Raw genomic sequence first — 15,809 nt, forward strand, 5'->3', positions numbered from 1 at the left:
AGTTGTTATAGAACATACACGCACTTCTGCAACCAGGAATCACTTCTGCTCTGGAGAACTGTTGTTAAACCATATACATAAACCACAACCTCTTTAATGACAAAAAAAAAATTCTTTAATTTCCAAGAAGACAACTGCTGATGAGCTGACAAGTTATTGTTGGATGGTCATTGATACTTTTTTTTTCTGGTTCTGTTCACCATGGGTGCGTGCAACCTGAAATATTTTTGTTTGGTTAAACTGTTTGCAGGGTTTGAAATTACTTCACACCTCATCTTGGATCAACTGAAATGACTTTTCTGGCAAATAAACTGTGTCAATTAATCAGTTTCTTTTGGACTACTTTCAATTTCAACTTCATACTCGTACCTCCAGACAATGCTGCTTTATTGCCGAGGAGATGAACTTTTCAGAAGACAAACAACCTCAGCTTCCACTGACTTAATTTCAGTTGTGAGTGTTCGAGCATCCATGTTTGTATTTTTCTCATCTGATAGCCAGAAAATGAACACGTGGACTTATCAACCATCTACCAGATACTTGTAAGTCGTGTCATGCAAGAAAACTGTAGCAGAGATACGGGTGAACAGTCTTCCTGCATAGCACTGCCTAGGTTGGCATCTTATTTTTATTAGTAGCCCTCCTGTAGCTCTCAGCAGGCCTTCCAAGTCTGAGATGAAAAAAGGGAGGTATACAATAAACAGCCTCATTAAGCTACACAGGCCTGGTTCATCTCTGATCGCCGCCTACACTCTGTATCAAACGAAACACTATCTGTGGGATGAATTCATGTAATTAGAAACTACTGTGATAAATATTCAGAAAACCACTCATGTACAGTCATGAAAGAAATCAAACGATGTTTTTTGACAGCTTGGTTTTGAAACATGAATTATTTTCTATTATAACAATTTATTCATCTGTAATATCCTTGATTATTTTTCAAGAAACAAGAGGACAGTAAATTATTCTCAGACAAGTAATAATCTTTCTGTTGTGAGCCAGCAGGATGAAGGATTCAACTCTGAAGCGCCAACTACATTATGTAAGTCTGCATACCTTGAATTATAGGGCTAGCAGCAATTGCAATTAGCAAGAGAAGGCATAATTCAGGAAAGGGCTGTTGGACAGTTTTCCAGGTCTGAAAGAACAGATTGAGAAATGCCCCAACTGGGACTTTTCAATCCTAAAGCAGATGATTAGGAAGAACCTTCTGGTCCTTCTGACCATAACAAAAGCCCTGTCTAGTAAAAAAAAATAAAAAATAAAAAAAAAAAATAAAAAATTCCCTCTCTCCATGCAGACACAGTGTCTGTTCCCCTTCCCTATAAGTGCAGTGTCCGCTGCTCCAGATTTGGCAATTGCATGAGTTCGGCCTCAGATTAGACTGTTTGTGCTCGGTTATTTTCACACACTGCCAAAATTTGCTGACAACACCAGGAGAAAAAAAAAAGGAAAGGAAAACTGGGGATTTTCAACAGTTTATAACTCAGCTCAGCCTAAGCAGGTTTTTACGGGACAAAGAACAGAGATTTCTCTGTAGACAGCACTTTATTCCTGCCTAATTTAAAAGATTTGCTGTGAATGATGGAAACATTAGAACTTCTTAAAGAAAACATAACAAAACAAAAATCCTAGCAGTTCACTAGTATTTCTTTACAGTAGATCGGGTTTGGTGATATAAATAGAGACCATTATCTACCTCTCTCATAATTATTTGCAATAAAGTTTTTTTAAAGGAAAATGAAAATATTAGACTTAAAGGAAGAGGGCTTCCAAATACATAGTATTTCTTTAAGGATTGAAATTTCTTGCTTGGAATAATTCACACTTGAGCTATTCTAGTGCCACAGTATTCCCTAAGGAGTGTGAAATGATCTTCTCAGGGTTACAGAGTCAGTAGTAAACACAAGTTCTACTCTAAGAAACAGTATTTTAAACATATATTTTCACTAACATAATATCTAACAACTTCCCATCAAAACCCAAAGGTAACTTTCTGGAGTCCCCTTGTTGCTTTAACACTTTCTTTCAGTCCATATCTAGAATATCCTAAAGCTGCATTTCCTAAGCTATTTTTCTTGTCTGTTCCCCAGCCCCACTAGCTGACTGCAGGGCCCAGCCTGTTAGATCTGCTCCTCTATCAAATCTCAAATTTAATCAGTGCTGCTTTTGAGCACCTCAAACTTTTCCCAGTAAAGCATGCCCTAAAACCTGGGAAATAAAACTGTATCTTTGAACACTATCTGTACAATAGCTATTGTTTTTTGTTAAGAACACTAAAAACAGCTAATTGCTTCACAAAATTGACCACTCATTCAATTACTGTTATTTTTTGAGCTGAAATAGTAGGAAATACTTTAACAACATGAGAAACTTTTTGGAAAACCAGAAAACAGAAAACAAGAATGGTTTTCATAAAAGGCATAGGCTGGGAAAGCAGGGCAATGAAGAATATACTGGAGTTTCTGTATATAAAAATAAGATATTTAATTGACTGGGAGTCCTCAGTAGAGACTTGTTTGCAACAGAGCTTCATGGTGAGGGTGAGTTTTTGAAGTTTGGATGCCTTTGGCAGCTTTATAGAACTTTAAGACAGACCAGCTATGACTAAAACACGCTCAGCTAGTTAACTATACAAACATAATGTTTTTTCCATCTTTCTCTCCATGTGCTGACAGCATTACCATTCTCTCCAGCATTCTTCTTCCTTCTGAGGTACAATGGATCTACCAGTTCATGCAGTTCCTGATACTACATTTCAGTACAACAACTTTCCAACAATAACTTACACAGCTAAGAGAGGTCATCATTTAGAAGTGAGTAGTTATATTAAAGGATCTACACAATTCCAAATACATTTCAGGATATACTGTACACTACGTGTATATTTTAATGAGAAGGTTTGGCAGAGCAGTTTGGCAGAAGAAAATGCTGTCAAGTGATTGGATATGGGATACATCTCCAGTTGCTTTGGATTCCCACATCACCTTAAGAGCTATTCTTCCCACCCCCACCCCCCCACCAACTCTCAAGGCAGTCAAATTTATAGCTCAATAAAATTTTTTATTAAAAATAAAAAGTGTGGCTTTTAAGTACTGTAGTCTTCCAACATCCTTACGCCAGGTCTAGATCAGACTGTTGTAGCGGAATATGAAGCTGGGGAGGCTTGGCCCACTTTATACAGCACTCCTAAGTTAGAATTTCAAGATCTAAGCCACCTCTTTCCATTTTGTAACAGCTGTTTTTCTATCCTTTCATTAAAAAAAAAAAAAAAAGGAAAGGAAAGAGACCAGCGTAGAATAGTTAAATAAATAAATAATGGCTCACAAAACCACAGTGGAGGAACCACTGCTGGTCCTGCCAATAAAAATGTTCCTTCTCTTCAGGGCTGGCTAAACAACTGAAAGTGTTTCTAATGAACTGCTGGCAGCACTATCCATCATTGCACTAAACGGATTCATGTCTCCCTAAACTAAGGATAACTATTTATCTATAATGCACAGTCAGAAATTAGGAAGTATTTAAGCCTTAGAAGTCTAATTCCTCACTTGTCCCTACCTCCTCAAAATTCAGTTTTATCCAGGTCTTCTTATGCAAAGATGATGAGAGAATTCTGACTGATAGAGAGCTTCAAATTATTCCAGTGTTAATGAACCCTCCACATTAGTTTGAAAAATACTTGAGCAGAACAGACCTCTGCAGTCTGATTTTACCATTACAAACACCTGACATTATGTTTATCTCTTCCCCCTTATTTTTTTTGTCATTTGCTATACTGACTTGCACCTAACCTTAGTTATAGGCTGCTCAAAGCAAGATGACACATTAATAAAATAATTGAGTCCCAATAGTAGTCTACTGTGAACAATCACAAGGAAGAAATGGTTTTGACCTCTAGTGGAAGTGTGACAGTCATGTTCAGAAGTAAATTCTGAAGGTTCAACAGATTACAGATCAGTCAGATAGAGACATGTTCATGCAGTGGTTGTCTTTAGAACACCAGGGATCAGAAAGGAATTCAGAGATATCAGTAAAACATGCCTACAAATAATGAAAGAAGACACTTACTTCATTTCCAGGACTTCCTCCAAATGTTTCCTTCTTTCAGCTCGTAGGTTGGTCAAATGGGTTTCCTTCTCAGCCAAAGACTGTTGTGTAGAGGACAATTTTGCTTTCATTGACTCCAGCTCCTGCTTAACCTTCTCCATGGCCATCATCAGCTCTTCTACCTAAAACATTTTTGGAGCAGACAGGAGGAGAGAAAAATAGTGTAATGTGATCAACTGGAATTTACTAAATGTCTCAACTAAATTGGAACACACAGGCTACCAGTGCATGTATGCTGCACAACACTTCTGTAGGCTGGAAGCATCATCTAGTGCTGTGGACAGTATGTCTGTACTTGACTGAAGCAACATTACAGCCTGTGAATTAAATTAGTTTGGTCACTGAAATGTTACTAGTACAATAGAAATCTTCAACTCTTCTGTGTTTCTGTTTTAGAAAACGTACCCCAAGGATAAGAGGATGACCTGTATATGTTCAAATTGGCCCACAGAAAGGCAAGGTATTAAATGAAACACATTGATAATACACCAAAACAATAAAAAACTTCCATTGTAAATGATGCCTAAAGAGAAACTACATATGCACTTTAAGAATAAAGGTATTGTTTCCAAAATAGGGAGAGGACTGGGTTCCCGTGAAGATGTAAGTAAGGCTACTTCCCTCAAAATACCATTTGAACAATGCTTATAGGTACATGTTGTGATTTAGCAACATAAGATATTCAAAGAGTTGCTGATGGCAGAGAAGTACAGCAGAACATTGCTGATATCTCCAGCAAATTAGGAAAGATTCAGAATTAACATGATTGTAAAGTCTAGCATAGATTTTACACAGATGAACAGTACTTTTGTTTTGCACTTGGAACAAGTTCTGTCTCGGCTAAAATTTATGATAATTAACATGCAAAACCACAATAAATGCTTAAGTCTAACTACATGTAGCATTCAAAAACCTCTGGATGTGCTTTTATAATTTTATATAATTTTATAACACATTACTTTCACTGACTTCTTCAAAACAGGTTTTCTCTTCCTATCACAACCAAGTGTTCAGAACCATTTTTATAATGTGCTTCAAATGGGAGAAGCTCAGATGCTACTGATGCACATAATCAAACATTCATATAAATTTAGCATGACAACACAGCACTGCATTGCCTTTATACCCCTGCATAACAAGCAACTTGTGATCCATCCTGGAAGTGAATCATTGAAATTATATTAAGCCAAATTTCTAATTACATGTTTTCATAAAAGGAGTTGGGCATGTCATTTGCTATGTAAGTGCTGGAGGAGGGAAGGTATGTAACATACTTTAATAAATCCTGAACTCCTAAAGGCAGAGCTAAAATGGATAATAAGATTGGTTTTCATCCTCAATCAGTGACAGAGCATGAAAAATTGCAATCCAGAATTAGCAGATTTATAAAAATCTAGCACAGACATTGTGCAGTGTTTACTGTAGAAAGCCTATCTACTTCCACCCAAATACAGCTGCCAAAAGGATTCTTCTTGTGCTCAGCAAACTAAAAAAAAAAAAAAATAAGAATTAAAATATGTGATTATCAAAAACTATTCAAGATGTACAGTGAAAAATTCATCTCACAATCAACAGACCAAAGCAGAATTTCAGTGACGCAGAATCCAAACTGGTGACCATGGATATATTAACCAAACTTTCCCTGTTTTATTAGTGTGCAAAACAAGATCAGAAACTGTCAATTTTTAAAACAAAGAGAAAACTCCATAAAATGAAACAGAGAAAATACATTAGAAAAGAATGCAAAGAAGAACTGCAGAAATAATGAATAGCAAAAATACTACTAGGATGGAAACTGGTTCTTAGAAAGAGAAAAGTCACAACGTGGTGGGGAAGTAAAGGTGTACTTGTGCATCAGCTTCTAGAATATCAGCTTCTGCTTCCTTTGGGTGGATCAGAATTACCCACATAAACATTTCCCTTTAAACTTAGAAGAAAAAGGTATGCCAACTATAAACCCTTTAGCTTATAACAGAAAACCACCTCAAATCAACAAGCCCCCAGCCAACTGCAACAATCAAAATGGCCTGTGTCAATTTGTCAGCTGCCAAGATAAAACAATCTGTGAAGCAGCATCTTCTCTGTAATCAGGTCTGAAATATTTCTGCCATCCTTCCCTCCCTTCCCAGCCATCAGGGTCTGTGATGCTGACACTGAAGGACTGCTTTGCTCAGTGTAGATCCGTAGTGTGACAACTCTGTGCTGGTAAGAAGACACAAGCAGACCAGAGACTGTCTAGGCCAAGGCTCCCAGCGAGAGGTGGCAAAGGCTAACTCTGCAGGAATACTTTGTAGTGGTGGTTATTGCAGGTACTTAATCTTTTTCTCGTTGCTCTGCTTGCTAACTCTTTTAATTCTAAGGTTGTATTCTCTATTTTTGCAGGCTAACGGAGAATTGATCTAATCACGTATTAGGAACGGTTGGAATGCAAGGAGCTTTTAAACTGTGCCAACAACTTAGTTTACAGAACTGTCATTACCTTCCATCCTCTCCAGCAAGTACCATTTGTCACACAGTTTACTAAAGACAAAGTTCACCAAAACAGTGATGACTGCATTCACAGTAAAGACTTCATTGTTCAGGTTCATCAGGTTATAGATATTACATGGGTCTGTTTCAATTAAACTTCTACAAAACAAAACATTTTATTTGGCAGCTTATGAATCTTAGGGCAGACCTGTCTGTACATGTCCCAGTAAGCAGCCCTGTGAGAAATGATACAGGAATACTCACTGGAAGCAAACTGCTTGCAAAGCACATCTAATTTAGCCTATATAAAAAAACTTCAAATCTACCCTTGATTTTTTTTTTCCTGAGAGCAGCTAATTGTATAATAAAGAATAAATATTTGCCAAAACCAGAGTTCTTGGCATGCTGAGATGTTTTCAGAGACATGCTGTTGACATTTGCAATTTAACTGCAGGTAAGTTTGTGCCCTGTCAGCTGTAACTAGAAAGTCTCCATCTCAGAAGGCGTGAAGAGTGCACTCTTGCTCCTCTTTTCTCTTTGCTCAAATGACAGCATATAAAGCAAAGTATATCTTTGACTATCTATGACTTAGCTGTGATTCAGTTCTCTGTAGACAGGTCAGAAAGGTCTTCATGTATTCTGAGCAGAGAAGTTGAATGGAGACTATTTTTTCATTGCTTTTGGGCCTTAAGTGACATGACATAACCAGGTAGCAGCTTATCCTTAAGGAAGAACATCAAGCTGAAATAAGTTTCCATTACAGGATAGAGCTCCCAGGAGACTGAACAAACTATGTGAAAGAGGGCAAAGTAAGTATGTCAATTAGACCGGTATTCACAGCAGCAGAAAAGGGAAATATCAAGATACGACAAATTTTTTACATAGTATTACATCTCCTTCCTTAGGAAGCATGAAATCAAGACAAAGAAAAACATCAATATGACAGGAGAAGTTTATCTGCCATGTATTTGGATCTAATGGCAAAAAAAATGAAGCCCTTTTCAGAAGCCTATCTACCATCTTAACATCCCTGTTCCTACAAACTGTAATTTCAGGCTCCTCTGATGTAACTCTAAATCAAAAAACAGACTTTTGCACAGACATGTAGATACCACATTAACTCCAAATATGTAGTTGTTCCAGTAAACTTTTCTCGCCATTGGGTAATGTGAAGCCAAGGACTTGCAAAGAGCTTGGTCAAGTTCCCCAAAAGCCAGTAAAAATACAGCAAAACTGAGAAAGGGACTGGATATGCAAAATATTACTGAGCCTGAAAATCCTACTAATCACTGGATTAGCCCTTGGAATGATTACTGACAAAGACTGCAGTACCTAAGGCGCCAGACAGACAAGTTAGTGGAGCCTCAGCATCCCCAAACACTTCAGTCTGTTTAAATTACAATGTAGTGGCAGCTACCTTTTTCCATTCCATTGTGAACTTTCCCCAGTGATGAAGGATCACCTGAAGATATCTTTTCTACTGCACTGGAAATCGAAAAAGGCTTCCACAGCCCTCTCAGGAAGATAGTTCTGGAGTCTAATTTTCTGCTCAAAGAAGCAGAGTAATTTTGGGTCATCATCCAAGTAACAAATGCATCATGAATGCTGGTAATACAATGTAATTCCTTACATCAGTACGGTGCAACTATAAAGAGGCAATGGACAAAATCATCAGTATGGAGAAAAAAAAGACTAAAATGCTACACACTTGAAAAAACACCTGAAAAGGCAGAGGATCTGTTCTGAAATGGTGACCCCTGCAATCCATGTTTATATGCTACGTGTTTACCAAGAATGAGGAAAAGGCTAAAGGATGCCCTCCACAGACACCACAAAAGAAATGTTTCCAGTCTCAAGTGACAGGACATAAATGTACCCAAAGTTCATAGGTATATGATTGGCTTGAATAACCTTTATAAAAGACAGCAAATCACTGGTACACTACACAAAAGATATTTTATGTTAATGTTAGAGAAGGCTTTTCCTCACCTGTAGATTAGCAATCTTTGCAGAAAAGACTGCATAGCTTTTTTATTTTTCATTTTTTCATAGAATGCTTTGTCTGGGCTGGAAGAGACCTTTAAATACCACCTAGGCCAACACTCCTGCCATGCCTTTCACTAGATTAGGTTGCTCAAAGCCCCATTCAACCCAACCTTGAACACTTCCAATGATGTGACATCCACAACTTCTCAGGGCAATCTGTTCCAATGTCTCACCATGCTCATTGTAAAGAACTTCTTCCCTACATCCACTCTAAACTGAAGTTTCAACCATCCAGATAGTCCAAGGCATCTATTAGTCTTGTTATTTTTCCTTCCTCATATTTTTTTTCTTTTGATTAGGCACAAAAGATTACACATCAATGCATAATTAAAATTAAAATTCCTAAACTGGAAATACCACAATTTAGGTGTAGCAAAATATGGGAATTGTTTAATTATGTGCCTGGAAACAGACACCTTTTTATGTTTCTCATTGAAGGAAAGAAATTCTAATTCTTTCAATATACATACAGACATAGCAGGCTATGGGATAGCTGTTTATATTCATTATTGTGTCTCAAAAGTTCCATGTAGAATACAAAATGATGCAATTTTAGAGAATACAGATACAAATACCAACACAAACAAGTCATTTTCCTCGATCATTGTATAAATCAATCACTAGAGATCTTCATTTCAAAACCACCTCAGCAGGCTAACTTGTATATTTAAAATTATTGGCTTTCTAAACATAGACCTCTCTTGTATAAACAAGAAATTAGCATTACAAGACAAAATGTACTAGAAATCTGTACTTTTGCCCAAAACTAACTAGGCCAGCAAAACAAAAAGTCTTGCAATTAAAAGTCAGTAGAAAGAATGTTACAAGGACTGAAAAAAATAATAAACATTTCTCAAAGTGTCACTCTCTCAGACGACAGTCTCCTACTTTTCTACTGCTTCTGAGTTTTGAAACTATTTTTCATTTCATTGTGTACATTGCTGAAATGATAAAGGGACTGCAAATTTCTGCATTATCTTTTACTTAGTTTTACTGGTTAGACTTCAGAAAATGAAAAGAAATAGACATGAAAAGAAAGACAAAGACAAGAGTTCTGGCTCAGTGTAAACTTGTTTGGATCCCAGAAAAATTTCCTAGAACAGATGTTAAGACATGGAAAAAGCACAGGCCAGACTTGGGACTTAAGCATGTAATTTAACTGCCTCAAGTAACATATTACAAGGGAGAAAGCATTGAGTCTGACATAACTTGGACTGCCAGCAGGACCAGATGGTTTGCTTAAATCACAAGCTAATAAACCTTTACACAAAATAAGAGGGAAATGAATTATGGTTTCATCATAGCCCCATTTTCGTTAAAGCAGTAGGGTGGCTTTAAGGTACTCTTAAAGACTATATCCAAGACACTTAACTAAATTCTTGGCTATTCTGAATTGAGGGAACAACTTTCAAATTCCTATAGACACTGGGAAAGCTGTTAGGCACAGCTTTTTGAGAACTAAAAATATTGAAGAAAAATTAGAGAAATCAGTAAACAAATAACAAGAAAAATCTTCCTCTCCCTCAACAACATTAAAAAGTTGTTTCTGATTTGTGAGGTAAGGGCAGTCCTCAATGAAGAGAGCAGCTGCAAGCTCTACCCCACTGGCAGCAGAAGGGTGTGAAGCAGAATGGCCCTGCCCCACCACACAGGCTGGAGGTCTGGCTTCAATTCACACCCCTCTTACTCACCACCAGTGCACAGTATGCACATACCTGTGGGTGGACAGAGGACAATGCATTGTGGCTTCTGGCCTCTCCACCATGACAATGTGACTACCACTAATCCTCCTGAAGCAGATACATAGGGAGATTAGATCCTTTACCTCCCTCTTTATTCTGGGATTGCAGGTACTATGAAGATACACTAAGTGAAAAGCAGTTCACCTAAAAGACTGTTCTTCCCTACACTATACATAACACCCTACATAACTGCTTCACTTGTTCTGTGTGGTCGCTGTTAATGAATATTGCCATAAGATCCTGTGCAGACAAGTGAAAAACTCCTTTTTTCTTCACCACTTGGAATTCCTTAGTTGGAAATCCTACCTAAAGACACTCAGAAACAAACACAGCAGAATAGTGTGCAATAATGAAGATGCTTCTATACATCACATTTAGCCCCATCTCAAAGAGGATGCAAGATTTACAGAACCCCTTTTGGCAAGGTCAGCTGTGTACAGCATTAGAGGACTGTGACAGACTGCACACTGAGAAGGAGTTCTGTTTTGTTCACAGTAAAGAAGGGAGGGAGTGTTGAAGCTGTGAAAATGGCTGGTGGATTATCAGCTCTCCAGATAAATGGTAGGATCTTTTGATTATCTGTAATATACAGCAGCAATTTTAGGGATGAAATCTGTGTTTCTTTATATTAGCGTGTGGCTTTCTTGAGTCTTTGTGCCTTTGGTTTTTAGACATTTAGGATTTTGTACACTCAGCATCCCTAATAAAATAGAGTGTCTTGGTGGTTTAACAGGACTGGTGCCACTGTTCTGCTCTTACATTATTAAATGAGAAAAAGGAGAGGGAAAAGATAAAGAGAGAGAACAAAAGCCTATGGTCTGAAAACCTGCAGGATACTGCAGATGAATGCAATTTTTCTTATCTCTGTGAAAGTGAGATACTTAAACAGCTGATGTCTCTTATTTCCATGAGCTGGTCTCAACAAAAACTTCCATTATAAAAAAAGAATCTGATAATGAAGAGGAGTTAATGCTCTGTATTGCTCCTTACTGTCTCCACAGATGGCTCTGGGCAATGAGGAGCACTAATACCAGACTGATCAGGTATCTGACATTACCATGTTACTCCTGCAGAAGCCACAGAAACATTAACAAAGGAGTCTCTGTCAAGGGGTGCATTACTTGAGTATCAATTGAGTGCTTTTGCTCATACTCTGGGAGCACTGAGCTTTTGTATGAAGAAAGAGGAATCAGGATTCACAGATGTTTGGAAAAGAGAAAACTCCTGAGCCGCCAGACTTCAGGACTCCATAAGTCACAGCTGTGTTCTGTTAGGATGTTTGGAGGTAGCTTTGACAGTTGCATTTCCTAAATGTGGGCCATAACCCATACAAATAAGCAACAGCCTACTGCTGGGACAAGAGCTCTTGAGAAGGAAACAATAATTGTCACTGCTTAACAGATACGAAATATTTGAGTCAGGCCTGGGAAAAAAAAATTGAAAACTGAATTCTGATTTCTACTGAGGAAAGAAATCTGTTTTAGTCACTGGTATCTGACAACTGTAACAAGTTACAATTCTATTTCTCCATTTCCCTCAAGTGAAACCATTATCCAACAAAACATTCTCATTATGCTTTTTAACCCTAGCAACCATACCAAAGGAAGCTGTCCTGTTTCACTTTACATTGACCTATAGTCTTAGGAAACTGTCTTGTGTTTATCTTCCATGGCTAGCAATGAGTCTCTCCCACTCTTTGGGAACACAGAAGCAATCACAGTACGCGATCTTGAAAAAAAATCTGGATTTTGATCACCTTCTAAAAATCTCTACAGAGGCAGAGACACTAGGATATAGCACATTAAGCACAGCTCTGCACACACTCATTTAGCACAATTTATTACATCCAAACAAAGTTCTCTAGAACTATGGATAACCCATGATACTCCACCTACAACTCTAAACGTGGCCATCTTCAAATTAACGTGCCCTTTCTTAGGTTACATCTACCCTGTGACTGCTGCTAAGGTAGAAGTCATACTAATTGCCCAGGGATTTCAGCACTTTTTTACCAGCCCTCTGTAGACCATGCTGATTTCCATTTTGCTGCATTTTAGACAGTTTTAGGTTAACCAGGATATGTCACTATGGCAGACAGTTTAGACATAACTGAATAATATTCAAAGTAAATATTTAATGCTGTGCTACATAGCACAGCAAAGACTGTCAATTTATATAGCATAGATTGATTTTGCAAAGAGAAAAATTCTGGGACGATGTATTAGCTCACTACAAGGAGTGAAAAACGTTATGCTAATTCCACATACAACTCTTAACACCCTTTTCCCAAAAGACATTAAGGATCATGAACACAAATATATGAAAGCACATGCATTGCCATGTGAAGGTTGAACACGCGGCTAACTGAAGAAGCACAGTCTCACTGGCAAGCTCAGGAAAGTTTCCACCTCTATGAACTTGTGGAAGCAAATCTTTAGCATTGTAGTTAACAGAAAGCAAACAGCAGAACCTAACCACAATAAATAAAAAGCAATTCCACTACATGGAACCCAGGCTGAAATTCAGTGAAGGGTTTGAAGGAATCCAATGGTAAACAGCAGTACAGCAAAGTCTGGAAGCTTTTGTGTGAGTATGAAACATTTCAAAAGAAGGGCATCCTCAGTTTAATGAACCTGAAGTTTGTCATTTTTCTGTGTTTTTCTGTATAGGAGAAAGGTACAGGAAGGAATACAATTTCTTTTCTTGTACTTCATGGATTTTGGGGAAAAAAATCAATTATGTCAGAAAAAGAGTATATGTTTTTCAATTTATGAATCTAATGTTGAAGCCTAATTAACTTTTCTAATGCACTCATCTATGTACTATTGTATCACACTTGCATTTAAGATCACAGTTAAACAATGCAACTGGAAAGGAAATTTAAAATGAGAAAAGCACAGCACCAGCTTAAACAAATATTAACACAAATATTTGCTTGGGTCTTACAATTTCAAGCAAGCATTAATGTAACCAAATCTGCAAGAATTTGATTTTCTCCTGAGCCACCATAAATAAAATACTGTCTAGAGGTAGGTGCTTGAAAAAATAATATAACAGTCAGAGAGAGATGCCAAGATAGACCTTTGTCTGGAATACTCGACTATAATAAAAGGCATAATGTGAAATTGGTATTTATCTATTAAACAATAAAAAGGGATAAAAATCCAGACAAAAGGATCTTAAAGGCAGCATTTGCACCAAATTTATATATAATGGTTTCCATCAGTATTTCTCATTTCATTAAATGAAAAGGTGACTTACATGGAGAAATGCTCAATGTATATTTTGCACAGAGGTTAATTATCCTTTCAGTGTCCCCAATTCTCTTGAAAGTCATCAAATTTTGACTATTTTGCAACCTTAAATGAGAGCAACAAATGAAACAAAAACAAAGTCACCATCCCTGAAGGAATTTAAAAGACAGGTAGATGTGGTGCTTAGAGACATGCTTTAGTGGTGGGCTTGGCAGTGCTGGGTTAATGGTTGGACTCGATGATCTTAGAGGTCTTTTCCAACCTAAACAATTCTATGATTTTAAAAGATTTAGAAAGTTTTTCCTCTATAACGTTAGAAAAAAATCTCTGTCTCAAAGGCTTTGGGCATTATTTTCTATTCATCATTTCCTTCCCTATTCATTCTTCCCATCTGGAGACAAAAAAAACCAAGCCCCCAACTTGGCACAGCTGAACACAACTAAGAAAAAATTCCACTCTGTTACACTTCTTAAAAGGTACATTACTGAAAATGCAGGAATTACATATCAAATTACCTTCTCCCATGGAGGGAGCGTGACTCAGTACAAATCTGCATATTTTTAAAGGAAGAGGTTATGTAATCCATTTAAATACTTGGGGAAAAGAAGTAACTTTAGGGAGATGCATAATTGCTAAAAATTACTGCAAACATATTCCTTGACAAGGACACAGTGCACAGTCAACTTTAGCCATGCAAAATGCCTTCTCTAACCAAAGGAACAGAATCAGACAAAAGGCTAGAAAAAATAGATCTCTTGAAAAACAATGGGAAGTCTATGCTTCAGGCTGACACTGACTTAGAGAGCTCTTAAAACATCTGTATCAGTAAAAGAAACTAAAATGCAAGTTTTTAGCACAGAACTTTACTTAATATGAACCAAATACACACATTACTTTGTACATGTACATATATATACATACACTCAAACCCAAAATGAGTTTGGCAGACTTTTACAGGAAAGAGCTTTGCAGAAAATATTTAAGAGAAGTTCAGCCGAAGAAAATGTAAACTGCTTAGAAAAACCTGTGGGAAGCAATGAGGCTCCAGCACCTTCACCTCCAAACCATACCCTGGATTACTGCCTTGATCTCCAATCTCTTGGTTTATCAAACTCCTCATAAGGAAATACAGAAGAGACAAAAACATTCATTAAAAGGAAACTTTTCAGCATGTGTTACAGACCAGTCAGAATTCTGACATTTCTACAGTGCTCAGAAAACACCCATAGGTAAGTGGTTCATGAGAAATTCCATTTTATATTTTCCATTTACAGGGACTTGTAGGAAGTAACCTAATGTGTCAGAATTTGTGCTGTGAAATAATTCCATTGCTCAACATATGTAAGAAAATATATCAAATCTATTTCAGTAACAGAATGCTCAGCAAAAAAAAGGTATATTTTTTAATTTATTTTGCATTTTTAGAAGGTACCTGATAGGGTAGGGTTCAATATGATAAATGTGTTGTGAATGTAATTTCTATTCTAACAAGGAAATGCAATCTAAATAACATAGCTAAAAAGTTAAAGCACAACCAGAATGGTGGTCTGATGGAAGTGCAAATGACAGGTATCATTCAATACCTGGTGAGAATTTCTGTGCAGTAACTTACAGGTAAGACTCATGGAGGCTGTACTCTACATTCAAACCTCTGCTGACCTTGTATTTACAACAGGGAAACAGGAGATTATGAAAAAGGAGTGAACTGTGAAGGTTCTACTTGAGTTATTAACCTATTCAATATTTATTTTTCCTTAATAAATAGATACAAATTTTGAAGGTGGCATATGTGATAGAGAATTTCAGGAGTCTTGTTATTGACATATTTTACATGTAATATGTACCTGAAATAATATGTCCTGAAATAATTTATAGAGACAGTGGGAGAAAGGAATTAGCATAGGAAAGTACATTTAAACAATACATTACTTTTAGAATATTCAATCTTTTACTTTTTTTCCTCAAAAAGCAAAGCAGAAAAACCTGTCCTGTGCAGGATAAAAAGACACAGTGTATGAACACTGATATAGCTGTTTACAGGTCTACATACTTAACCTCATTTAAATGTCCCACTGAGAACCATAACTTCAAAAAAGGTTGATGGAAGGTGTCAAGATCAGACTGCCAACTCAAAAATTTCAGTTTAAGTAGCTACTTAAGAAGGAAAGAATGAACAGGTAATGGCCAT

At 37.0% G+C, this 15,809-nt stretch overlaps 1 protein-coding gene across 11 annotated transcripts in view; it reads right to left on the minus strand.

Annotated features, from left to right (window-relative positions):
* The window catches only part of ERC1 (ELKS/RAB6-interacting/CAST family member 1), a 273,196-nt gene that overhangs the window by 90,878 nt on the left and 166,509 nt on the right, over positions 1 to 15,809 (minus strand). For all 11 annotated transcript variants that reach the window (XM_018080448.2, XM_018080447.2, XM_018080446.2 and 8 more), the window contains one exon: positions 4,072 to 4,232. In XM_018080448.2, coding sequence (XP_017935937.1) covers positions 4,072 to 4,232 — 161 coding nt within the window. The remainder of the gene's footprint in view (positions 1 to 4,071; positions 4,233 to 15,809) is intronic.

Source organism: Manacus vitellinus, unplaced genomic scaffold (genome assembly GCF_001715985.3).
Source record: "Manacus vitellinus isolate BGI_N305 unplaced genomic scaffold, ASM171598v3 scaffold_5_pilon, whole genome shotgun sequence".
NCBI lineage: Eukaryota > Metazoa > Chordata > Aves > Passeriformes > Pipridae > Manacus > Manacus vitellinus.